The sequence below is a fragment of the Spinacia oleracea genome, chromosome 6 (genome assembly GCF_020520425.1).
Source record: "Spinacia oleracea cultivar Varoflay chromosome 6, BTI_SOV_V1, whole genome shotgun sequence".
NCBI classification, from domain to species: Eukaryota; Viridiplantae; Streptophyta; class Magnoliopsida; order Caryophyllales; family Amaranthaceae; genus Spinacia; species Spinacia oleracea.
The window spans coordinates 127,383,956-127,403,284 of NC_079492.1; the positions used below are offsets into that span (position 1 = coordinate 127,383,956).

Genomic DNA, 19,329 nt, shown 5'->3' on the forward strand with positions numbered 1-19,329 from the left:
TAATTAAATGAAAACGTGTACCCATCTAAAATGTTATCGCGGTTTCGTATGATGTATACTTTATCATATCACGATTAGAATTAAAAGTAGTACCAAACAATGAAAAATACCTACTAGCCACTTGTAGCTTTCCTTAGCCTCCTTCAGCTTGAAAGTTTCCACCACTTCAGCCCAACCTTCTTCGAATTCAACAGGGGTCAAACTGTTGTATATGACATTCTGTAGGGCAACTTTTATTTGGGGAAAATCAGTCATCGAACCCAATTTTCGGTTGAACTTCTGCATAATATGCCACATACACCAACGATGTCTGGTTTTAGGCATTGGCATTGCTATTCTAATTGCCTTCCTCATAGCCGCATCCTGGTCGGTCATAATAGCAGCGGGAGCTTTACCCCCCATACAAGACAACCATGCCCTAAAGAGCCAAACGAACGTTTCCGCGGTTTCATGAGACACTAATGCACATCCAAGCAAAATTGTTTGCCCATGGTGATTCACCCCAACAAAGTTCGAAAATGGCAACTCATACTTGTTTGTCAAGTACGTGGAGTCAAAACAAACCACATCCCCAAAGTACTCATACGCGGCTCTGCTACGAGCATCAACCCACATTACATCCTGCAACTTCCCTGTTTTATCAAGCCGGTGCAGATGGAAAAAATTTTGATTATCCTTTGTCATTTTATCTAAATAATTTATCATCGCAACAGCATCCCCATCTCGTAGCCTTAATCGCATCCTCCTATTCAAAATATTATGCACGTCTTTTTTCGTAAAACCAATATTCTCTACACCATTCCTTCTTCCCGCTAAGTTATTGAAAATCTGAGCCACAGGTGCACCTGAATCGTGATCATTTTCAATCTGTTTCAGGATTGTCTGAGTAATTTTCCTGACCCGGAACATGGAAATATGGTTGGACTTGGTAGGAGTGGGAATGTGGTTCAAATGTTCAGTAACAACACTCTTCACAACCCATAAATTCTCTTTGGTCCGAGCCCCATATAGCATAACAGGGCAACTACACTTCTTCGTCTTCCTCTTAAGAATTGGTTCCTCTGCGCAGGTAACTACCCTGCCATTCACCATCCGCCGGTATTTTGGCCTTCCATGACACTCACACCGCCAAACATAGGTCCTCAGGGAATTCGATTTTCCCGTTTCACTGTCTTTCACCCCGCTCTTATTCCCTCCCATACACACTACACCAAAACCTTGTTGCTCCCCATAGGATCGAAAATAGTTATTCAATGCTTCCCAATTAGCAAAAGACATTCCAACAGAAGGGGTCGGTAGAACGGGACCTTTGTTCCGCTTCGTAGGAGTTGTATACAAATCTGCGTTAATGGTTGAAACCCCATCTCCATCACCAGGGCATCCAATGTCTCCATCCTCCATACAAGTAGTGTTTCGCCCCACTCCCATTTCTCCGGATTCATCATAATTATCATCATTAACCTCATTAACCTCATTCAGGTCATCATCATTTTCAATACACAATTCTTCATCTAATTCATCTCCTTCATCTAATGCTTCATCATAATCATCCACAACATCATCCTCGTCATCTTCCCAACGTTCTTCACCAACTTCTACCTCCTCAACTCCACCATCTTCAGACTCTACACCATCACCTACCCCATCATCTTCGTCAAACCCATCATCACTACAATATTCCCCTACATCATCCAACAACTCTTCCTCCCCATCCAATTCAAGAACCTACATAATGAAATTTATTGTGTTTAATTTGGAGTATGGTACAGGATTCCGATACCAAACCTTAAAAATGTTTACCAATGAGTTCGTGTTCCCCATTGCCTTTTCCTCTTTTAACAAAATGTTTTCCGTAAATTCACAATTTATCAATAACAATACCCTAAATTTTATTCCAATCATCGTTGAGATCCTAATTATTATCCCAATCATCTTTATCCTAATTTTTTTCCCCATATTTCGTAACCAAATGCAAACCGTAATTTCAACATTACTCAAATTTATAACATGGATAATTAAAAAATTCATACCAGAACTAATTCTCAGTCTCTACTCACTGAATTGAATGACCTCGTTTTAATAAAATTTTCGACATTATTTTTCCACTAATAGTTGAATGCATTTATTGTATGAAAAAATGAAATGTTTGGTTTATTTACAACTAATTACGGAAACTTGGAAACATACCTGGTTTAATTGCAACCTCCTTTTGCTTCCAACCACTCCTTCACCCTCCTTAGAAGTTCTCATTTCCGGCGCCTACCAATTTTTGGCCAACTTATCGACGCCTATTTCATGACAAACACCATACACAAGGTGAGCCCAGCTTCCACATTCGAGGGCTTCATTCATACGGATTTCAAATTTTTAATCAAACAAACCAGATCTGAAAGATAATTATGAAATTGGGGGAAGAAATTGGGGGAAGAAATTAAACAGAATAGAAATTAAAGTTTACGGAAAAAAAATTATGCAAATTATTTCACCATTTTTGCCGCCTAATTTTTCAACACTGACATTGGCGCAATTTGGGGAAAATTTCACTCTCTCTCTACAATTTCACCAAAATATCATGGCGCTTCCATTTAACCCCCATTTCCTTTTTCTTTTCTAACTTTAATGACCCCACTTCTGATTTTAGTATTATTCTATTGCTAGTATACCATTTAAATGGTATACCTAGTATACACAAAGACTTCCTCGGTACTCACAGGACACGGAGTAAAAGATCGTGATACATTTAACCACTTGACATTATGAACATTTTGAGTAACAAGACAATAATGTTTGTCGTTAGTTAATCTCGATTTATCAATGTGAGATCATCTTAATATCTTATTACTGTGATATATACAAAATAATTATTGTTCTTTTGTTTATGAATTGTGATACTTGTGCGTATTCAAGTACGATTTTGTTATATATTGGGGTAACCATAGACCACAATAAGGATAGTATCTGCCAAAAACCTAATAAAGAAAAGTGAGTAGAATTAAAAAGCCCTACGTAAAAAAGTGAATAGAAAACAAACACTGAGGTAATATATTAAGATAACACCATAGACGGGTCTAATTCTATGAATGAATTAATTGGGTTTAACCCCCACCAGATGCGAAAAAAATAAACGTCGTAAAAAACACAAACAACAAACACACATGAATGTTACTTCGATAGCCCAATGGTTGACAAGATGTGTTCGCTCTACTCCATCGTCCAATGACGTGGGAGTAACATTATTTCCTCGTCTCCTTCCACATACATTTTAGTAACTTCAGACGTTTTTTTTACATGCGATATGATTTTATGTTTTGTACTTAATATACTGCGTATGTCATAATTATCATTCTAAACACAAATTATAGTCATACATTTATAAAGGGAAAAAAAATACTCACTCTGTAGAATATCAATATAGTGGACACAAGATTAACAATAATAACTCTCTTATTAACTTAAAGAAAATAACTCAAAACTCTAAGTTGCTTAATCTCTTAATTCACGTAAGTTATGTCACACCTTGACATCCTCTTATATAGAGAGAGATTTCCTAATCCTTTTAGGAAACATTATATATTTAGATTATCTCCTAAATACTAGATATGTTTATTAGAACACTCCTAAGAATAATAGAACTCCTAAGCATATTTAGATGAATCCTAAATATACTTGTCTTAGACCTCCAAGTTACTTCAAGCTTACTCCAACAATCTCCCCTTTAAGCTTGAAGTCGTTCTTCGACAAGTCTTGAACCCCAATGAGATCTCTCATCTCTTTGAACTTTAACCTTCCTAGTGCCTTTGTCAGAATATCAGCCTTTTGCTCATTACCTGGAACATGTTCGACTTTCACTTGCTCATTCTCCACGCACTCTCTTATGAAATGATACCTTCTGTGTATATGCTTACTTCGTCCATGAAATACTGGATTTTTCGTAAGTGCAATGGCGGATTTATTGTCGACACGAACCAACACCTTCTCACTTGTCTTTCCCGTGACTTCGCTGAGTAGATCTTGGAGCCAAATGGCTTGTTTTGCTGCCTCTGTGGCAGCCATGAACTCGGCCTCACAAGAAAACATAGCCACAGTCTCTTGTTTTTGCGAGCACCAAGTGATTGGACAATCATTGAGATAGAAAACATGGCCAGCGGTGCTTTTGCCGTCATCTACATCCACATTGTGACTACTATCGCTGTACCCTACGAGCTCATACTTGTTTACTCGTTTAAACATAAGATCATGGGAGAGGGTTCCTTGTAAATACCTTAAGACTTGCTTCAATGCTGCTTTATGTGACCCCTTTGGTTCATGCATGTACCTACTCAACACCCCAACACTGAACGAAAGATCCGGTCGCGTGCGAAGCAGGTATCGGAGGCATCCAATGTTTCTCCTATATTCTTTCTCGTCAACGCCTTGTTCCTCTCGAGCTTTGGACAGTTTCAGACCTGATTCCATTGGTATGTGGGCTGCATTGCACTCTTCCATTTTAGTCTCTTTCAAAATCTTCCTCGCATATCTTTCTTGCTTCAACGAGATACCGTCATCATGTTGGATTACTTCAATCCCGAGGTAATAAGTTAACTCACCAAGATCACTCATTTCAAACTTAGTTGCCATCTCTCGCTTAAAATCCAAAATTATCTCTAAGCATGACCCTGTGACAAGCAGGTCATCTACGTAGACTGCTACAAGAAGAAGTTGCTCCCTTTCTTGTTTTCGATAAAGCGAGGGTTCTTTTGAGCATTTTACGAACTTGAGATCCATCAAAATTTGATTTAGCTTGGTATTCCATGCCCTTGGGGCTTGTCTTAATCCGTAAAGTGCTTTGTTTAACTTGTATACTTTCTCTTCACTCCCCTTGATCTCAAACCCTTCTGGTTGTGTAACATAAACGACTTCCTTCAGCTCTCCGTGAAGAAACGCGGTCTTTACATCAAGGTGGTGTATCTTCCACCCGTTTGAGGCTGCCAAGGCGATGATGAACCGAATTGTCTCAATCCGAGCTACTGGTGCAAACACTTCATCAAAGTCTATACCTGTCTTTTGTACATATCCCTTTGCTACAAGTCTAGCTTTGTACTTATTAATGCTTTCATCGGAGTTGCGCTTGATCTTGAAAATCCACTTCAGTCCGATTGCTTTAGCTCCAATCGGTAAGTCACACAAATCCCATGTTTTGTTCTTGCTTATTGAACAAATTTCATCTTCACACGCGTTTATCCAATGTTTTGATCCTTTGGCTTCACTAAACTCCCATGGTTCCTCATCCAATAGAATCAACAATTGTTCACTTTCAACTTCAGCCAGACAAATATAATCAGTCAAGTAATCTGGCCTGCGACGTACTCGATTTGATTGTCGCAGTGGTTGCTGAGTTTGCTCCGATCCCTCATTGTCTGTATCAGTTCCATCATCGTCGACTTCTTCGTTTCTTTCTCTGTTCTCTATAGTATTATTATTTGTTGTCTCGTCGTTTTGGATGATAACTCCATCCCTTCCAAAGTCTATCTCAAATGTTCCCGTTTCTTCTTCTCTTAGTTCATCCCACTTCCAGCTCTTGGTCTCGTCAAATACCACATCTCTGCTGACAACAATTCTTCGATTTGCCGGATCAAACAAACGATAGGCTTTTGATCCGGGTTCCGTTCCGAGGTGCACTAACACTCGTGATCGGTCATCCAACTTCTTCCGACCCACAGTTTCTGTTCTTGCATAGCTTATACATCCAAAAACGCGAAGGTGATTGAGATTAGGTTTCTTGCCTTTAAGCACTTCGTACGGTGTTTGGTTTCCCTCTAGTGATCTCGTTGCTACTCGGTTTATAAGATAGGTGGAGTGTCTTATAGCTTCTCCCCACAAGTATTTTGGTAAGTTCATATGTTTTAGGATGCTTCTTGTCATACCAAGCAGGGTCCTATTCCTCCTCTCAACTACTCCGTTTTGCTGAGGTGAGTATGGTGCTGTTAAGTGTCTTTGAATACCATGTTTCTCGCAAGAAGCCATGAACTCATGCAATGTAAATTCTCCACCTCTGTCTGTACGGAACATTTTAATCGTGTTTTTCGTCTCCTGTTCTACTACGTTCTTGAAGATTTTGAACTTCTCGAATGCTTCACTTTTCTCCTGTAACAGAATTGTCCACATATAGCGAGTATAATCATCGATAAGTACGAATACATACCGTTTTCTTGCTGGAGTGGGTGGAGAGATTGGTCCGCAGAGATCCCCGTGGATGAGTTCAAGAACTTGCGATGCTCTGTACGATGTTGTTTGAGGAAAGCTTTGTCTTGTTTGCTTGCCGAGAAGACAAGAGACACAAGTTTCCTTCTCGATTGCTATCTTCGGTATACCACTCACAAGTTCTTTGGTAATCATTAGTTTTATGGTATCCAAATTTACATGCCCCAATCTTGCATGCCATTTGCTTGACTCACTTATTCCTATCATCTGTAAGCACTTGATGTTGTCAACCTCTAACACTTCTTTGTACAGGCGATTCTTGGACCTAGTAGTCTCCATAAGTAATTTGCCACTTCGATCAAGTAGTCGAAAGACCTCGTCTTTCATTCGCACCTCACATCCTGCTTCTGTTGCTTGGCCAAGGCTTATGATGTTGCTTCTTAAGTCAGGAATAAAATACACATTCTCCAGTATTTTCTTCTCGCTGACTTGAGTACAAAGCATATCGATCCCTTTCCTTTAATGTCTACGCGTGAGTCGTCACCAAATCGTACCTTTCCTGAGATTGTTTCATCAATCTCCATGAAGAGCTGCCGATTTCCACTCATATGGTTGCTAGCTCCATTATCTAGATACCACACATTACTCGTGTCTAGATGTGTCTCAAACAGTATGGGCTTCACTTTTCCTTCATTCAGATAAATCATCTCATGTTTCATCAATCTATCGGCCTCATGAGTCTCTTCACCCTTCTCTTCTATTGCTTCTTGAAATTTCAATAGCCTATCGGGACAATCGGATGCATAGTGACCTTGTTGGTCACATCGATAACATGTTACATTCTTCGTCCTTTCTGGATCTCGGCCTCGACCGCGACCTCTTCCTCTCCATGGAAAACGACCTCCTCGTCCTCTTCCTCTATTACTGTCGTAACTTTGTTGATAGTTCTGGGATGTGTCCATGTTTGCATACATGAGTTTGTTTTGATCATCATGGTGATTCTCCTCCTCTTCGTTGATCCTCTCCTCATAAGCTTTTAATCTTCCAACAATGTCTTCAAAGCTGGTTGTTTTCAAATCAAGAACTTGTTCAAGAGCTGCTACAATGTGTATGTATCTTTTTCGTGGTAAACTTTTCAGAAACTTCTTCACAAGTTTTGATTCTTCAATGACTTCTCCAAGAGATGCTGATTTGGAGGAAATTTCAGAGATTCTACCAACGAATGTGTCGATTGTATCTTCCTCCTTCATCTTGAGTCTATCAAATTCTGCCATTAAGGTTTGCAATCGGGCCTCCTTTACTCTGTCGGCACCAACATGTCTTGCCCTAATTGCTTCCCAAATAGCTTTCGAGGTGTCGAGCTCTCCGACTTGCAAGGTTAAAGCTTCTGGTATGGATTGAAATAACAGGGCAATTGCCAAGTTGTTCTTGTCTTCGTGTTTACTTCCGGGATCTATGGTTTCCCACACTTTGTTCACCTTGAGAGCAATCTTCATTCGTAAGGCCCAGACAGTGTAGTTTGAGCTTGTTAGCATAGGATACTTGATCGACGACGGTTCGGCTTCTCTGTTTTTGGTTTCACCAGAGTCATCTTTGTTGTCACCCATGACGACTTGATTGTTTGCTCTGATACCAAATGTAGAATATCAATATAGTGGACACAAGATTAACAATAATAACTCTCTTATTAACTTAAAGAAAATAACTCAAAACTCTAAGTTGCTTAATCTCTTAATTCACGTAAGTTATGTCACACCTTGACATCCTCTTATATAGAGAGAGATTTCCTAATCCTTTTAGGAAACATTATATATTTAGATTATCTCCTAAATACTAGATATGTTTATTAGAACACTCCTAAGCATAATAGAACTCCTAAGCATATTTAGATGACTCCTAAATATACTTGTCTTAGACCTCCAAGTTACTTCAAGCTTACTCCAACACACTCATGGTAAATCTCATGCTTTATATTCATAGGGGCTTTATAACGAAAACTTGTCATAAATGAGGACTAGGTTAATAATAAAAAAAAGTACAATATAACCATTATACATCTTATGTGGCGAATTAATTACTTATCCCTTATTGTGTACTTTTATAATCCATTGACTTTATTCAAATTCCTTCATTTTTTGGAATGATGAAAGAGTTATATTTTGATTAAGGATTTGTTCTGTTCGACTTGTTTTAACTTATTTCAAATAAGACAAGTTCATACTCCGTATAAGTTAAGATAAGTTCATATGATATAAATTCAAAACATTTAAGTTTTGTCATGCATTTTCATACAAAAAGAAATTATTTAAGACAAAATAAGTGAAGATAAATCCAGATAATATAAGTTCAGACTAAATAAGTCAAATAAAATGAAGCTAATACGTGACACAGTCGCACAACCTTTACTATACTGGGTCCGAATTCGGAAAGGGGTCCAAATGGGAGGGGGAATCGAGAACCCAAAAAGAAAAAATGCACCAGTATTTTCGAAAACGATTAATTTGGCGGGCATCGTTCTTTCTCATTTCTTAAACCTGCCCTAAACCCTAGCCAGATTGGGGAAGAGAAAAGAGGAAATTCGAAAGCAACAACAATGGCGACGGCTGGATTATATCGTCGGGTTCTTCCATCACCTCCCGCCATTGAGTTTGCTTCCACTGAAGGCAAGGTTAAGGGCCTTCACTCATTCTGTGCTAAATATTTCATCTTCGAAATTCTCATTTTCAGCAATTCTATATTTTGTTGCAATCAGACCTAAATTGACTCTAAATTTTGCGGATTTGATGCTTAATTTATGTTTAATTTTTTGTTTTTGTCAATTTAATGGGTAATGATCCTACAATTGAAGCTCCTTGGTGTTTGAAAATGGAATTGAAGTGTTAGTTTATTAATTTTGCAATTTTGCGCTATAAGTTCAGAAATTGGAAAAAAATGTTTTAAATGTTTTGCCTTTAATGATTTGAATTTCATAATTAGAAACAAGGGCTTTCCTATCTCTAGTTTTTTCGGTGTTTCGTCGTATGAGATTGATGTCACTTTGATGAGAGGAGACGGGGTTACTCGACTAGATATGATTGTAAAGATTGAAAGGCCAAAAGGATAGAAATTAAATCAGTTTACAGTGCATTGTATCTCTTAAGATCTTCTGGCCTTTGTATATTCAGAAACTGGAGCTCCTGGTAAGCTGGTTTGCTAGGAGTCCTAATACTTCTTTTAATTGGCAATGCAGAAACTTTTCATAGAAGCTGTTCAAGATGGAACAATGGAGGGTTTCTTCAAATTGATTTCTTACTTCCAAACACAATCAGAGCCTGCCTATTGTGGATTAGCTAGCCTTTCAATGGTTTTAAATGCGCTTTCCATTGATCCCGGGAGAACTTGGAAAGGTCCAAAACTTTTCATTGCATTTTGCATATTTGCTTAAAATTAACAGTACAGTTTATACCACCCCCGTTTCCGCTATGTCCTTGGTACTTGCCTTGTTATTGGTATTCTATTTAGGTTTTCACGTTTTTTGTGAATTGAATAGAAATCTGTTGAATAATGTTTAAAAGCTGTAACATGTTTGAAGGCAACAAGCCAACAACTTGTAATGGTGCATTAATCCACATGGGATAGAGTCAGATTACTATTTCAAGCTTAGTGACAAGTACAGCAGAATAAGGAATGCTGAAATAAAAAGAATAAAGAGATTAGGGAAGAAGATGGACTTTGTATTGCTTAATGAGTGTTACTAAACAATTACAAATACCCACAGTTCGAACAGTGGATGGCTTCCCAAAAGTAGCTTCGTCAAAACAATTCTCAAGATGCTTTCTGCTCTACAACTCTTCCCTAGTTATTCTACTCCTCAGCAAACTTGTTGCCTACTTTACTTAACAAACTTCTGTCAACAGCTGTATTTTCCTGTACTGCCCTTGGTAATGGTTTCTGCCACTTCTCATGGTATTACCCTTGTGCTTCCTCCTTGAATAACTAAAGAGTACAGGTGGCTTATGCAGAGTCCTTGCAGGATATAAGTTTAATTTGTTTAAACTTTCTTCTGATAACAGAATGGGGATTTACGTGCTTTAGTTGTGAATTCATTTCATCACATTGGCTATCAGCAGGACTTCAAAGTTTGGGGAAAGGAGGGTCTAGTTAGGTCATAGGTGTAGGAAGTCAGATTATAGCTTAAGGAAATTTGCGGGATGGGGAAGGTAGACTGATGATTTTAAGTATTATTATATTGTTTAAGTGGGCCTTTATTAGTTATGAACTGTGATATTAATGTAATCGGAGGTTAAAGTTTATGAAGAAATATGCAGTATCATTATAGTAGATCAGAAATGAGTACTTCCATTAAAGTAAGCTTAACATTTAGGAATCGATAGATAATAGATTCAAGATATCAAACAACCTTAGCATTAATGCAGAAGACCTGTTTGAGCTTCATGGAATATGTGAAACAATAGAAAGTTGAAATTCTGAAGGAGGCCTTAGAAGTGGATGGAAATATGGAATTCCTCGAATTAGGCCATATTTAGGTCAATTTCAAGGAATTGAGTTATGATTATCCTTTATTCTTTAAAGTTTTATGTCTTCATTCCTCGAATTAGGCCATATTTAGGTCCATTTCAATGTTGTGTATCTTTTTCATTTCTAGTCCAGGGAAGTATGAGGAAAATTGAATTTCGAGTTACAAAATCACGAAACTGGCCGAAGATTTTGAGAGGTTCTAAAATAGATATGTGGTCTGTTAGTTGAGGGATGGAGGGAGGGAGCGTAGGAGCTAGAAGTTCTTTTTTGTTTTTTTGTTTTTTACAAACAGGATAATTGTTCTTGAGTTACTGTATGGTTTTAAATATGCTTTGGTATTTTGTACTGAAGTATGAATGTATGATATTGTTTCTATCTGATAAAATAGCTGGAAAGCATTCTGTTGAACACATATCTCTCCTGACAATTTGCAATAAGATTTTAGATTAAAGATTTTCTTTTCACCTCCTTTATTTGATTTAAGTATTTAACCTCCGACGTGAAAGGAGAAAATTTCCACCATTAGACGTAGATGTCGTTTTAAGGAATTCATCTCGGTCTATATAATTGTACAATCCATCAGAGCTTATTTTTCTATTATTTTAATGAAGCTTAGACTTTTTACATTTCATTTCATACTTTCAAATCTAATTGCCATGTATTTCCTCCAATAGGACCATGGAGATGGTTTGATGAATCTATGCTGGACTGTTGTGAGCCTCTAGAAAAAGTAAAATCTAAAGGGATTTCCTTTGGGAAACTTACGTGTTTGGCTCAATGTGCTGGCGCAAATGTTCAAGCTTTTCGTACCAGCGAAAGTTCTATTAAAGAGTTTAGAAATTATGTGAAGACATGCTCGGTATCAGACGAGTGTCATGTCATCTCATCCTACCATAGAGGGATTTTTAAGCAGGTATTGACGAACTTGAATTGTGCTTCTCTACATTTTCTTTCAATTTGTTGATGGCTTGGCAAGTATTATGTCATGCAGGATCCATACGGACCAAGGTGTTGTTATTTCCGCTGTTGTGATTAACTGATTATCTGACCTAATGGCCTCAATGAGTATAAAATAGAGTGAAATTTGGTGTAATGCTTGCAATCTTTCAATTGTGCCTTTTCAACAATTCATGCCTTTTTTGAGGTGATCCAGTTAGTAAACTCCTGGCCCTCCCCTGGAAAAGAAGAACACCTGGAGTATATAGTTATGTAATCCTCTCTAACCCTAACCAACTTTTAATCAAACTGATGTTCACGAAATATGAAAAAAATAAAAAGGAGGGAAAATCCATGTAAATAATAGATGGTATAAACTGCAGGAAAAACGGCCTCTATGTTACCCCATCTAGGAATTTTTTTTGTCGGTTACCACTTACTAAATTTGTGCATGTCAGTATAGCATAAAATGTTCACCTTTTCTGTATGAAGCGGCTTTTCTACACTGTTTTCACATGCTTTGCTGAAATATGACACATTTTATGTGTTCCTTTTTCAGTTTTCTTGTATGAATTGTTATCTTAATTTCCTGTACTACAATCTCAGACTGGATCTGGTCACTTCTCTCCTATTGGTGGTTATCATGGTGGAAAAGATATGGCATTGGTTCTAGATGTTGCTCGTTTTAAATATCCACCTCATTGGATCCCTCTATCTCTTCTTTGGGAAGCCATGGATACAGTAGTTGAAGCAAGCGACGAACACAGAGGGTAGGTATTTGTCTGTGCTTCCTCCTCTCCAGTTGTAATATTATGAACAGTTTTGTCCAGTGTTACCTACTTTGCTAAATCCCTCCCCTCCTCCACGAACCATGATCTGATATGATTCACTACCTTTGAAGTGGTACAATGTCAAAGTTTTGGATTAGATTAACAAATATAAGTAGAAAAATGCATTTCTCTACTCATTCCATGTACGATAGCATATCACAGATTAAGTAACTATGGTTTTGTCTTTCATTTAATATCTACTACGTATTATTTTCACTTTAAAAAACTTATTTTAGGAGAAATTGGTTCAGATTAGTGCCAGTAAGTTTAGACAAGTTTCTAAAAGGGCTAACCAAGTTTAATTCACAGCTAGAATAAGGTCAGAATCTTAAGATAAGTTCCAATTGTATTTCTGTGAAAAGTGCACACGCTTTCAGTTTTATATTCATAGTTTCATACTGTTAGTCCAGGAAGATACCTTTGGTCAACTTTGTAACCACTTGAATTACCTTATACTGGATACAGTTGTTGACTGATACCACAAAAGTCTGGCTACTGAGCTGATTACTTATGCCCCCACAAAAAAGAAGGAAAAATATAGTAAATAAGGGAAAAGAAAATAAGGAAACAACTTACAAAGGAGAATCAATATGTTTGCTAGGTTGTTTGTAAGAACGAAACTGTATACATCGAGAGTTGAGACTGTATCCGTCCGTATATTGCATTTACAATGGAGTCATTGATTTATTTTTCAAGGGGTCTTATAATATCTTCTTATTGACTTCATAACAATAGGTCAGTAGGAGACTGCGAGGTTAATCTGTTTCATTATAGACATAGATAGCGTTATACTGGCCAAGATTATTCTAATTGAAATAGACTTTAAAATTAGAAGCTGCAAATGGATTGATGTTGCTGGTTTTGTATTGGTATAACATGATTTCACTCGTTACTTTGTCCAATTCTGATTTGGGAAAGGAAGCTAGAGACGATTTACTGGAACCCGTACTGTTTTTAATTTACAACTTACAAGTATATTGGATTCTAAACTTATATTTTGTTGGTTGGAATTCTTCATATCAAATACTTTACTAATATTACATGTAATTATATCATAGGTTAAAGTTCATTTTTTTTTTGAAGTAATAAACTAATAATTATAGAGATGCAATTTCTTTGTGTTATCTTTTCATCTAACTTTGAAGTGTCTATTTGCCAGGTACATGCTCATATCAAGACAGCAACATGAGCCAGCACTTCTTTATACCTTGGTATGACATGCTGGCTGCTGTATATAATATTCTCTTATAGATGGTTAACTACTCCATATTAAGTAAATGGGAGTAATTTTCACAAGTTGATATGAATCATGGATTTTGAGTCTTGTGACTTTATTATGCCTATATTAGCATCAGTGAGTATTTGTTGTGAGAGTTGGTTTATAGGAAAGCTTTCTCTTTTTACTTGAATTATGTTGAATATTTTATTTTAGTACAACGCTATGATGGTTCTAGCTGACCGTATAATGCACCCGGCTAGCTATCTTAACCAAACCTTTCGCATTCTTTCTCCTTCATAACAGGAATAGTTAACTGATTACTTAGGCAGCCTAATATGATACCGGGAAGGAAGACCGTCAGTATGAGATTTAGGTTCTGAATAGAGACAAACCAGAAATAGCGTGTTTTGTAGACTACGTTTGGAATTTCTTACTTATTCCCAGGAAATTAATGGCTTAATGGCTCTAGTGGTACACACATTGCATACAAATTAATACTTTTTACCATCTTTTTCGCCTGAATTGAGATTTTACTCCGCTTATCTCTTTGCAGAGTTGTAAGCATGAGAGCTGGGCTAGTATAGCAAAATACTTGATGGAGGATGTACCTCTTCTCTTAAAGTCAGAGAATGTGCAGGATATTGAGGGAGCCATCTCTGTTGTGTGCATGTCATTACCTTCTAACTTCAGGGACTTTATTAAGTGGGTGGCTGAAGTTCGAAGGCATGAAGATGATGGTCAAAGTCTAAGCCAGGAGGAAATGAGAAGGCTTGTGCTGAAGGTTTGTACTTTGCAGCACTAGCTATACCATTAAAAAACAATTATGTCCCGGTTCATATGGCTTTACTACCGACACACATATTCCTTTTGCAGGAAGAGCTACTCAAACAAGTTCAGGAGACGGGTCTATATAAACAAGTTACTATATTTCTATCTTCAGCATTGTGTTCCAGAAAAGGTGTTATGTTTGGTCATGAACACAGTTTATCTGATGTTGCAGCAGCGGTTTGTTGTGAGGGAGCAGAGCTTTTAAATGGTCAACCTGGCTCTTTTGGTGGATTTTGTTGTGAGAAAACATCCGTGAAACAGATAAGAGGTGATGGTGGAAAACCCGTAACTCTAGTCTCGGGTACTGTAAAGGATGGTGCAAGTCAGCAAGGATTGCAAATTTTGGTCCCCATGACTCAAAAAAAATTCAATTGCTGCTCGGATCCAAGTTGTCCTGGAAGGCACCCTGCTGGAAATGATGTTCTGACTATACTTTTGCTTGCACTGCCTGTGCAAACATGGTCTGGTATTAAAGATGAAATGCTTGTCGAAGACTTGACAAGATTGGTTTCTACTGAACATCTTCCTGCTTTATTGAAGGAGGAGGTAAGTAATCTGATATTTGTGTCTTCTATTTTTCTTCATCATGATTTATAAGGCATTTGAACTACCATTTGTATTGGTGGATATTCATTACTACTTAATTAGTTATCAATATGCCTTCTAAGTTTTCATACCTTGAAGGTCAACAATATAATGCTCTCGTTGTTTTCTCACAAATCCCGAAAATATCTCCTAATCTGTTTATCGTAGGCTCCTAGCAATCATAAGATAAAGATAGAATTAAACAATATTGGAGACACTGAATTGCCTATTGTGCTATTGTCTAATCTTGTAGCCAGGGGCGGATGCAGTTAAGAACAAGGGTATGCAGTTGCATACCCTGAATGTTTATACAAAAACATTTAAAGCCAAAGATGTATCAAATGATTTAATTTAGCTTGCTGGTAATGAGTGTCAGTAGTGCCACTTCTTGGCTCAATGGTCTTGAGTTCGATTCTAGATTAGTTCCAATTTCTTGTTCTTTTTTACTACTTTATTCTTTTATGATATTGGTAGTCCTATTTCTCAACAATTGTTTTCTTACTCCAACATCTCTTTACCTCAATCTCCTCTTCCAATTATTTAGTGTCAATTAATTTATTTTTCTCCTTATTATCATATATGCATTTGATACTATTTTATAAGGGTTACTTTTGTACCATTATTATTTTTCCATAAAATGATTAAATTTGAGAAGAAAAAGCAAAAAATTGCCATATAAAGGTCATAAGTAGTCATAGATAAAATATGTAGACTAATGAAAAACGGGTTTGAATTTTGTCTATATACGTTTGCATACCCTATAATCAAATCCTGGATACGCCACTGCTTGTAGCAGAGGTTTGTTCAAGACTACCTTGAGGTATCTGATGACACAGGATTTCATAACCATAGATGCAGAGTTGCAGACTGATATTTATATGTTTGCTCCTCAACTGGAATAACTGAATAACCCGGCCTCCAGTTTCAAAATATGGTGCAACATTTTGAATTTTATGGTGAAAACTAAAACCTAGTCAACTTTAACTGAAGAGCTCTTCTTAGAAAGAATTACTCCTTGCTTGTTTAGATAAATATATCAATGATACCTTTACATTATAACTCATTGCTTATATTGACTAATTAATGGACAAATGGATTGTGTATTGATCATTAAGGTCAAATATGGCCAAATATGGCCAATCCCAACTTATTCATTGCAATTTAGGCTAAACAGTTGGGAACAAACACTAGAAACGTCCTCTATCTTGAGGGATTTATTTTCCTTTTATCATACATACTCCATCCCTTTCCACTCTTGTTCACCCCCCCTGTAGTTGAATTTTATCTTAGCGTAGCATAATTGTTTCGGTTATTTGTAGATTCTCATCCTTGCAATTTGGTATGACAGGTATTGCATTTGCGACGTCAGCTTATTCTTCTCGAGAGATTTCAGGATAATGAGGTGGATCAATGGATGGCGGTCTAGGCGGTCTAGCCGGTCTTAGTGCACTTTCCTTGTAATGTATATAATCTTTTCTGATCCCTCACATTCTACTTTGGGAAGCAACTGACGTCCAAAAATCGCTATTCATTCCCGACTCTCTTGAGTCTTGGCCATGATTTGAAATCCCTTTATCAAGGTACACCATTTTTTAGCGTTTAAGCACATATAGATCAAAACCTCAAAGTGCTGATGGAAACATTGTAAAGTACTTCGTGTATATTTACCAGAAGGAGATGACAGTAGATATGGACACAAGCCACTTGAGGTTTAGCATTCCTCGTAGATAGGCCATGCTTAGCAATTCTCTCTTTTTCAGTGGATGAGTGGAATGAATTCATCTCCTGAAGGAAAACTGTCAGAATATTGTTTTCACTTTACCTGTTGCTGGTGAGGCAGTGTATAAAATCAAAAAGGTATTCCTTCCTTGATGAGAGTTGTTGCTCAATACTTTGTTAAGTCCCAATGCAAAAGCTAGCAGTAAGCATTTTAAACAAGACATTTAAATCTGGAGACACCCAAGTCGTGTGACTTGAACGAGTATTTTCTGGAGACTTCATGTCTTTATGTATCGCAGTGATGTCACAAAGCAACACGAATTCAGAACAACTGCAACCGCTAGTCTCCTACTACAACATATAAGATCAAAGAGGGCGAGAAAAATCGCCCTATATAAGGGCGACCTGAGAATCTCCCTTAAGGTTACCCTGTTATAGCCGTTGCATTAGCTTCGCATGACAAATGTTAAATTTCGCCCTCTTTGGTTGAGATCTATTAGGGCACCTTATTTCGCCCTCTTTGTTAAATTCAAGGAAGGTGTTCACGCTCGCCCTCTTTGCTAGCAATCAAGGACGACATTATACATTTTTTCGCCCTCTTAAATCATGTCAAGAAGGGCAACTGTTTTGCCCTCTTTGTTCAAAATCAAACATAAGCCCTCTTTAATAATTATTTTATTTAAAAAATAATAATTTGATGGTTGGGCAAGAACTTGAGATAGGAAAATAGTTATAATTTTATAGATCATTCTAGTTTATATCATAATCTATTATAAATTATTTCTTACCACTTCATAAAGCTCCTAAGAAAAACTTGCAACTATTATCCAGAAATATGGCTTATACAGATAATCAATTTAGAATACAGGGAAATACACCATTTTTTGTTTCAGGTTCTCCCTTTCTTGAATGACCAACCTCCTCTCTTCTGTCAGATTTGAATCAGTCACTTTTGCCTGCAAAGAAGAAGCACAGACAAACTTAGCAGGGCTCTACTGAAACTATAAAGACTCGAGAAGTTTAAAACCAGAGGCATACAATACATCAGAAGGAATTGAAGTGAGGAGATAACAGAAGCATAGTTACAAGCTCATGAGCTAACTGCAGAGCAGAACAAAATCAAGTTGACTGAATAGAGTGGTTAGTTAGCTCATGAGTTCTACTGGATGTATCTACAAAGTATATTAAAGAACTTGTAACGGTTGATCTGGCCTTGAAACCACTCTATTATCATGTGGAAAAGTGGCCTAAATGCAGCCTTATTGTTGAGTTCCCTTTCTGTCAAGATGATGACACAATCAGCATAAAAAATTTACCAACTATGCAATTTCCCTTGGACATTTCCTTAAGTTCCTCTTATACTTATTCTAGTAGATTTCCAGCATGTTCAAGTTACAAAAATATGAACATTATCAATGGAAATGTCTACACTCCGTAATAATCAATATTCTACTATAGTTTCAAGTAAAGTAGCAATATTGACCCAAGTGAAATTCTTAACGAAATATTTGAGCATCGTTTGATCTATTTTCTTAGGGAAAACGAATTTGGGATTTTAGGGATTTATCTTTCTTCGAAGAACACTAGTAGGAGAGTCATCCTAGAAAACATATTTTGGGATTTAGGGGTTTAATTATGTTTTGGAGTTAACTTTTTATATTTTAGGAGGACGATTTTTAAAACGGGTCCTCGTTTTTTTTATCAAAAAGGGAAACCTCAAACAAGTTGCCCTTATTGTTCATATGTAAGACAATGATAATAACTCGCCCTAGTTGGTTGTTTATTTAAAGGAGATTATATACTCTTCCTCTTTGCTCAAATAATGTCGCCTTGTTTTCTCTTTGTTTTTGTAGTGTCCTCTACGTAGAAACATGCCTAATTCCTAATCACACTTGTATTGATATAGAAATAACTAGTACTCCCTCCGTCCCAAAATATAGTGCACCTTTTCCTAATCCGGTGTCCCTAAATGATGTGCCTGTTTCTATTTAAAACCGTTAATATTTTCCCATTATACCCTTACTCAAATTCTAATTCTAATTCCAATTTTATCCTCAAAAAGTCAGAAGTACAACTTTGAAAACTGTACTTCTTGACTTTGGTTCAACCCATTATTTCGATTTTTGAGGCCCATTTATGGGGTTCACACATAGAAATCCTAAATTCTTTGGCTTTAAAATCCACCCACAATCCCTCTCAAAATTTCTTTCTCTTCCTCTCCATTACCCTAATTTTTGAGCTCTATCCCCAAAATCTACGGTTCTCTCATTCATTTTTCTGAATTTTTTGAGAAATTGTTCACTCAACTACTTAATGAACAAATCCCTGGTTTAATTTGAATAAAATTCACTCTGAAAATCTTGATCTGTTCGTTGTATTTTGCTTTGTTCTTCGTGTTCGTCGTTCTGGTTTGATTTTTCTGGAGATTTGGGTTTTGGATTTGAATCCGTCTTCTAGACCTGGGTAATTTTTTATCTGGGTTCGGTTTTGGGTTGTACGTTGTCTGCTTTATGT

The 19,329-nt window shown here is 37.0% G+C and overlaps 2 protein-coding genes across 5 annotated transcripts; one reads left to right on the plus strand and one right to left on the minus strand.

The window, feature by feature from the left end:
- Positions 1 to 251: 251 nt before the first annotated feature.
- On the minus strand, positions 252 to 2,250 carry LOC130463593 (protein FAR-RED IMPAIRED RESPONSE 1-like). The gene is made up of 3 exons (XM_056832765.1): positions 2,188 to 2,250; positions 437 to 1,725; positions 252 to 279 (listed from the first exon to the last, which is right to left on the minus strand). The coding sequence occupies exons 1-3, from the start codon at positions 2,248 to 2,250 to the stop codon at positions 252 to 254; spliced, it is 1,380 nt and encodes a 459-aa protein (XP_056688743.1).
- A 6,382-nt stretch (positions 2,251 to 8,632) lies between these two features.
- LOC110787047 (glutathione gamma-glutamylcysteinyltransferase 1) lies at positions 8,633 to 18,156 on the plus strand. 4 transcript variants are annotated; one of them, XR_008924297.1, is made up of 9 exons: positions 8,636 to 8,848; positions 9,410 to 9,566; positions 11,373 to 11,611; positions 12,241 to 12,404; positions 13,624 to 13,675; positions 14,237 to 14,464; positions 14,557 to 15,057; positions 16,445 to 16,676; positions 17,751 to 18,156. XR_008924297.1 is itself a non-coding variant. In XM_021991620.2 (8 exons), the coding sequence occupies exons 1-8, from the start codon at positions 8,774 to 8,776 to the stop codon at positions 16,520 to 16,522; spliced, it is 1,494 nt and encodes a 497-aa protein (XP_021847312.1). In that variant the 5' UTR covers positions 8,633 to 8,773; the 3' UTR covers positions 16,523 to 16,968. The 4 variants fall into 4 exon arrangements, 3 of the variants coding, with proteins under 3 accessions (XP_021847312.1, XP_056689313.1, XP_056689312.1); XM_021991620.2 differs by lacking the exon at positions 17,751 to 18,156 and having other exon boundaries at positions 8,633 to 8,848; positions 16,445 to 16,968; XM_056833335.1 differs by lacking the exons at positions 16,445 to 16,676; positions 17,751 to 18,156 and having other exon boundaries at positions 8,633 to 8,848; positions 14,557 to 14,601; positions 14,684 to 14,857.
- The last annotated feature ends 1,173 nt before the right edge of the window (positions 18,157 to 19,329 follow it).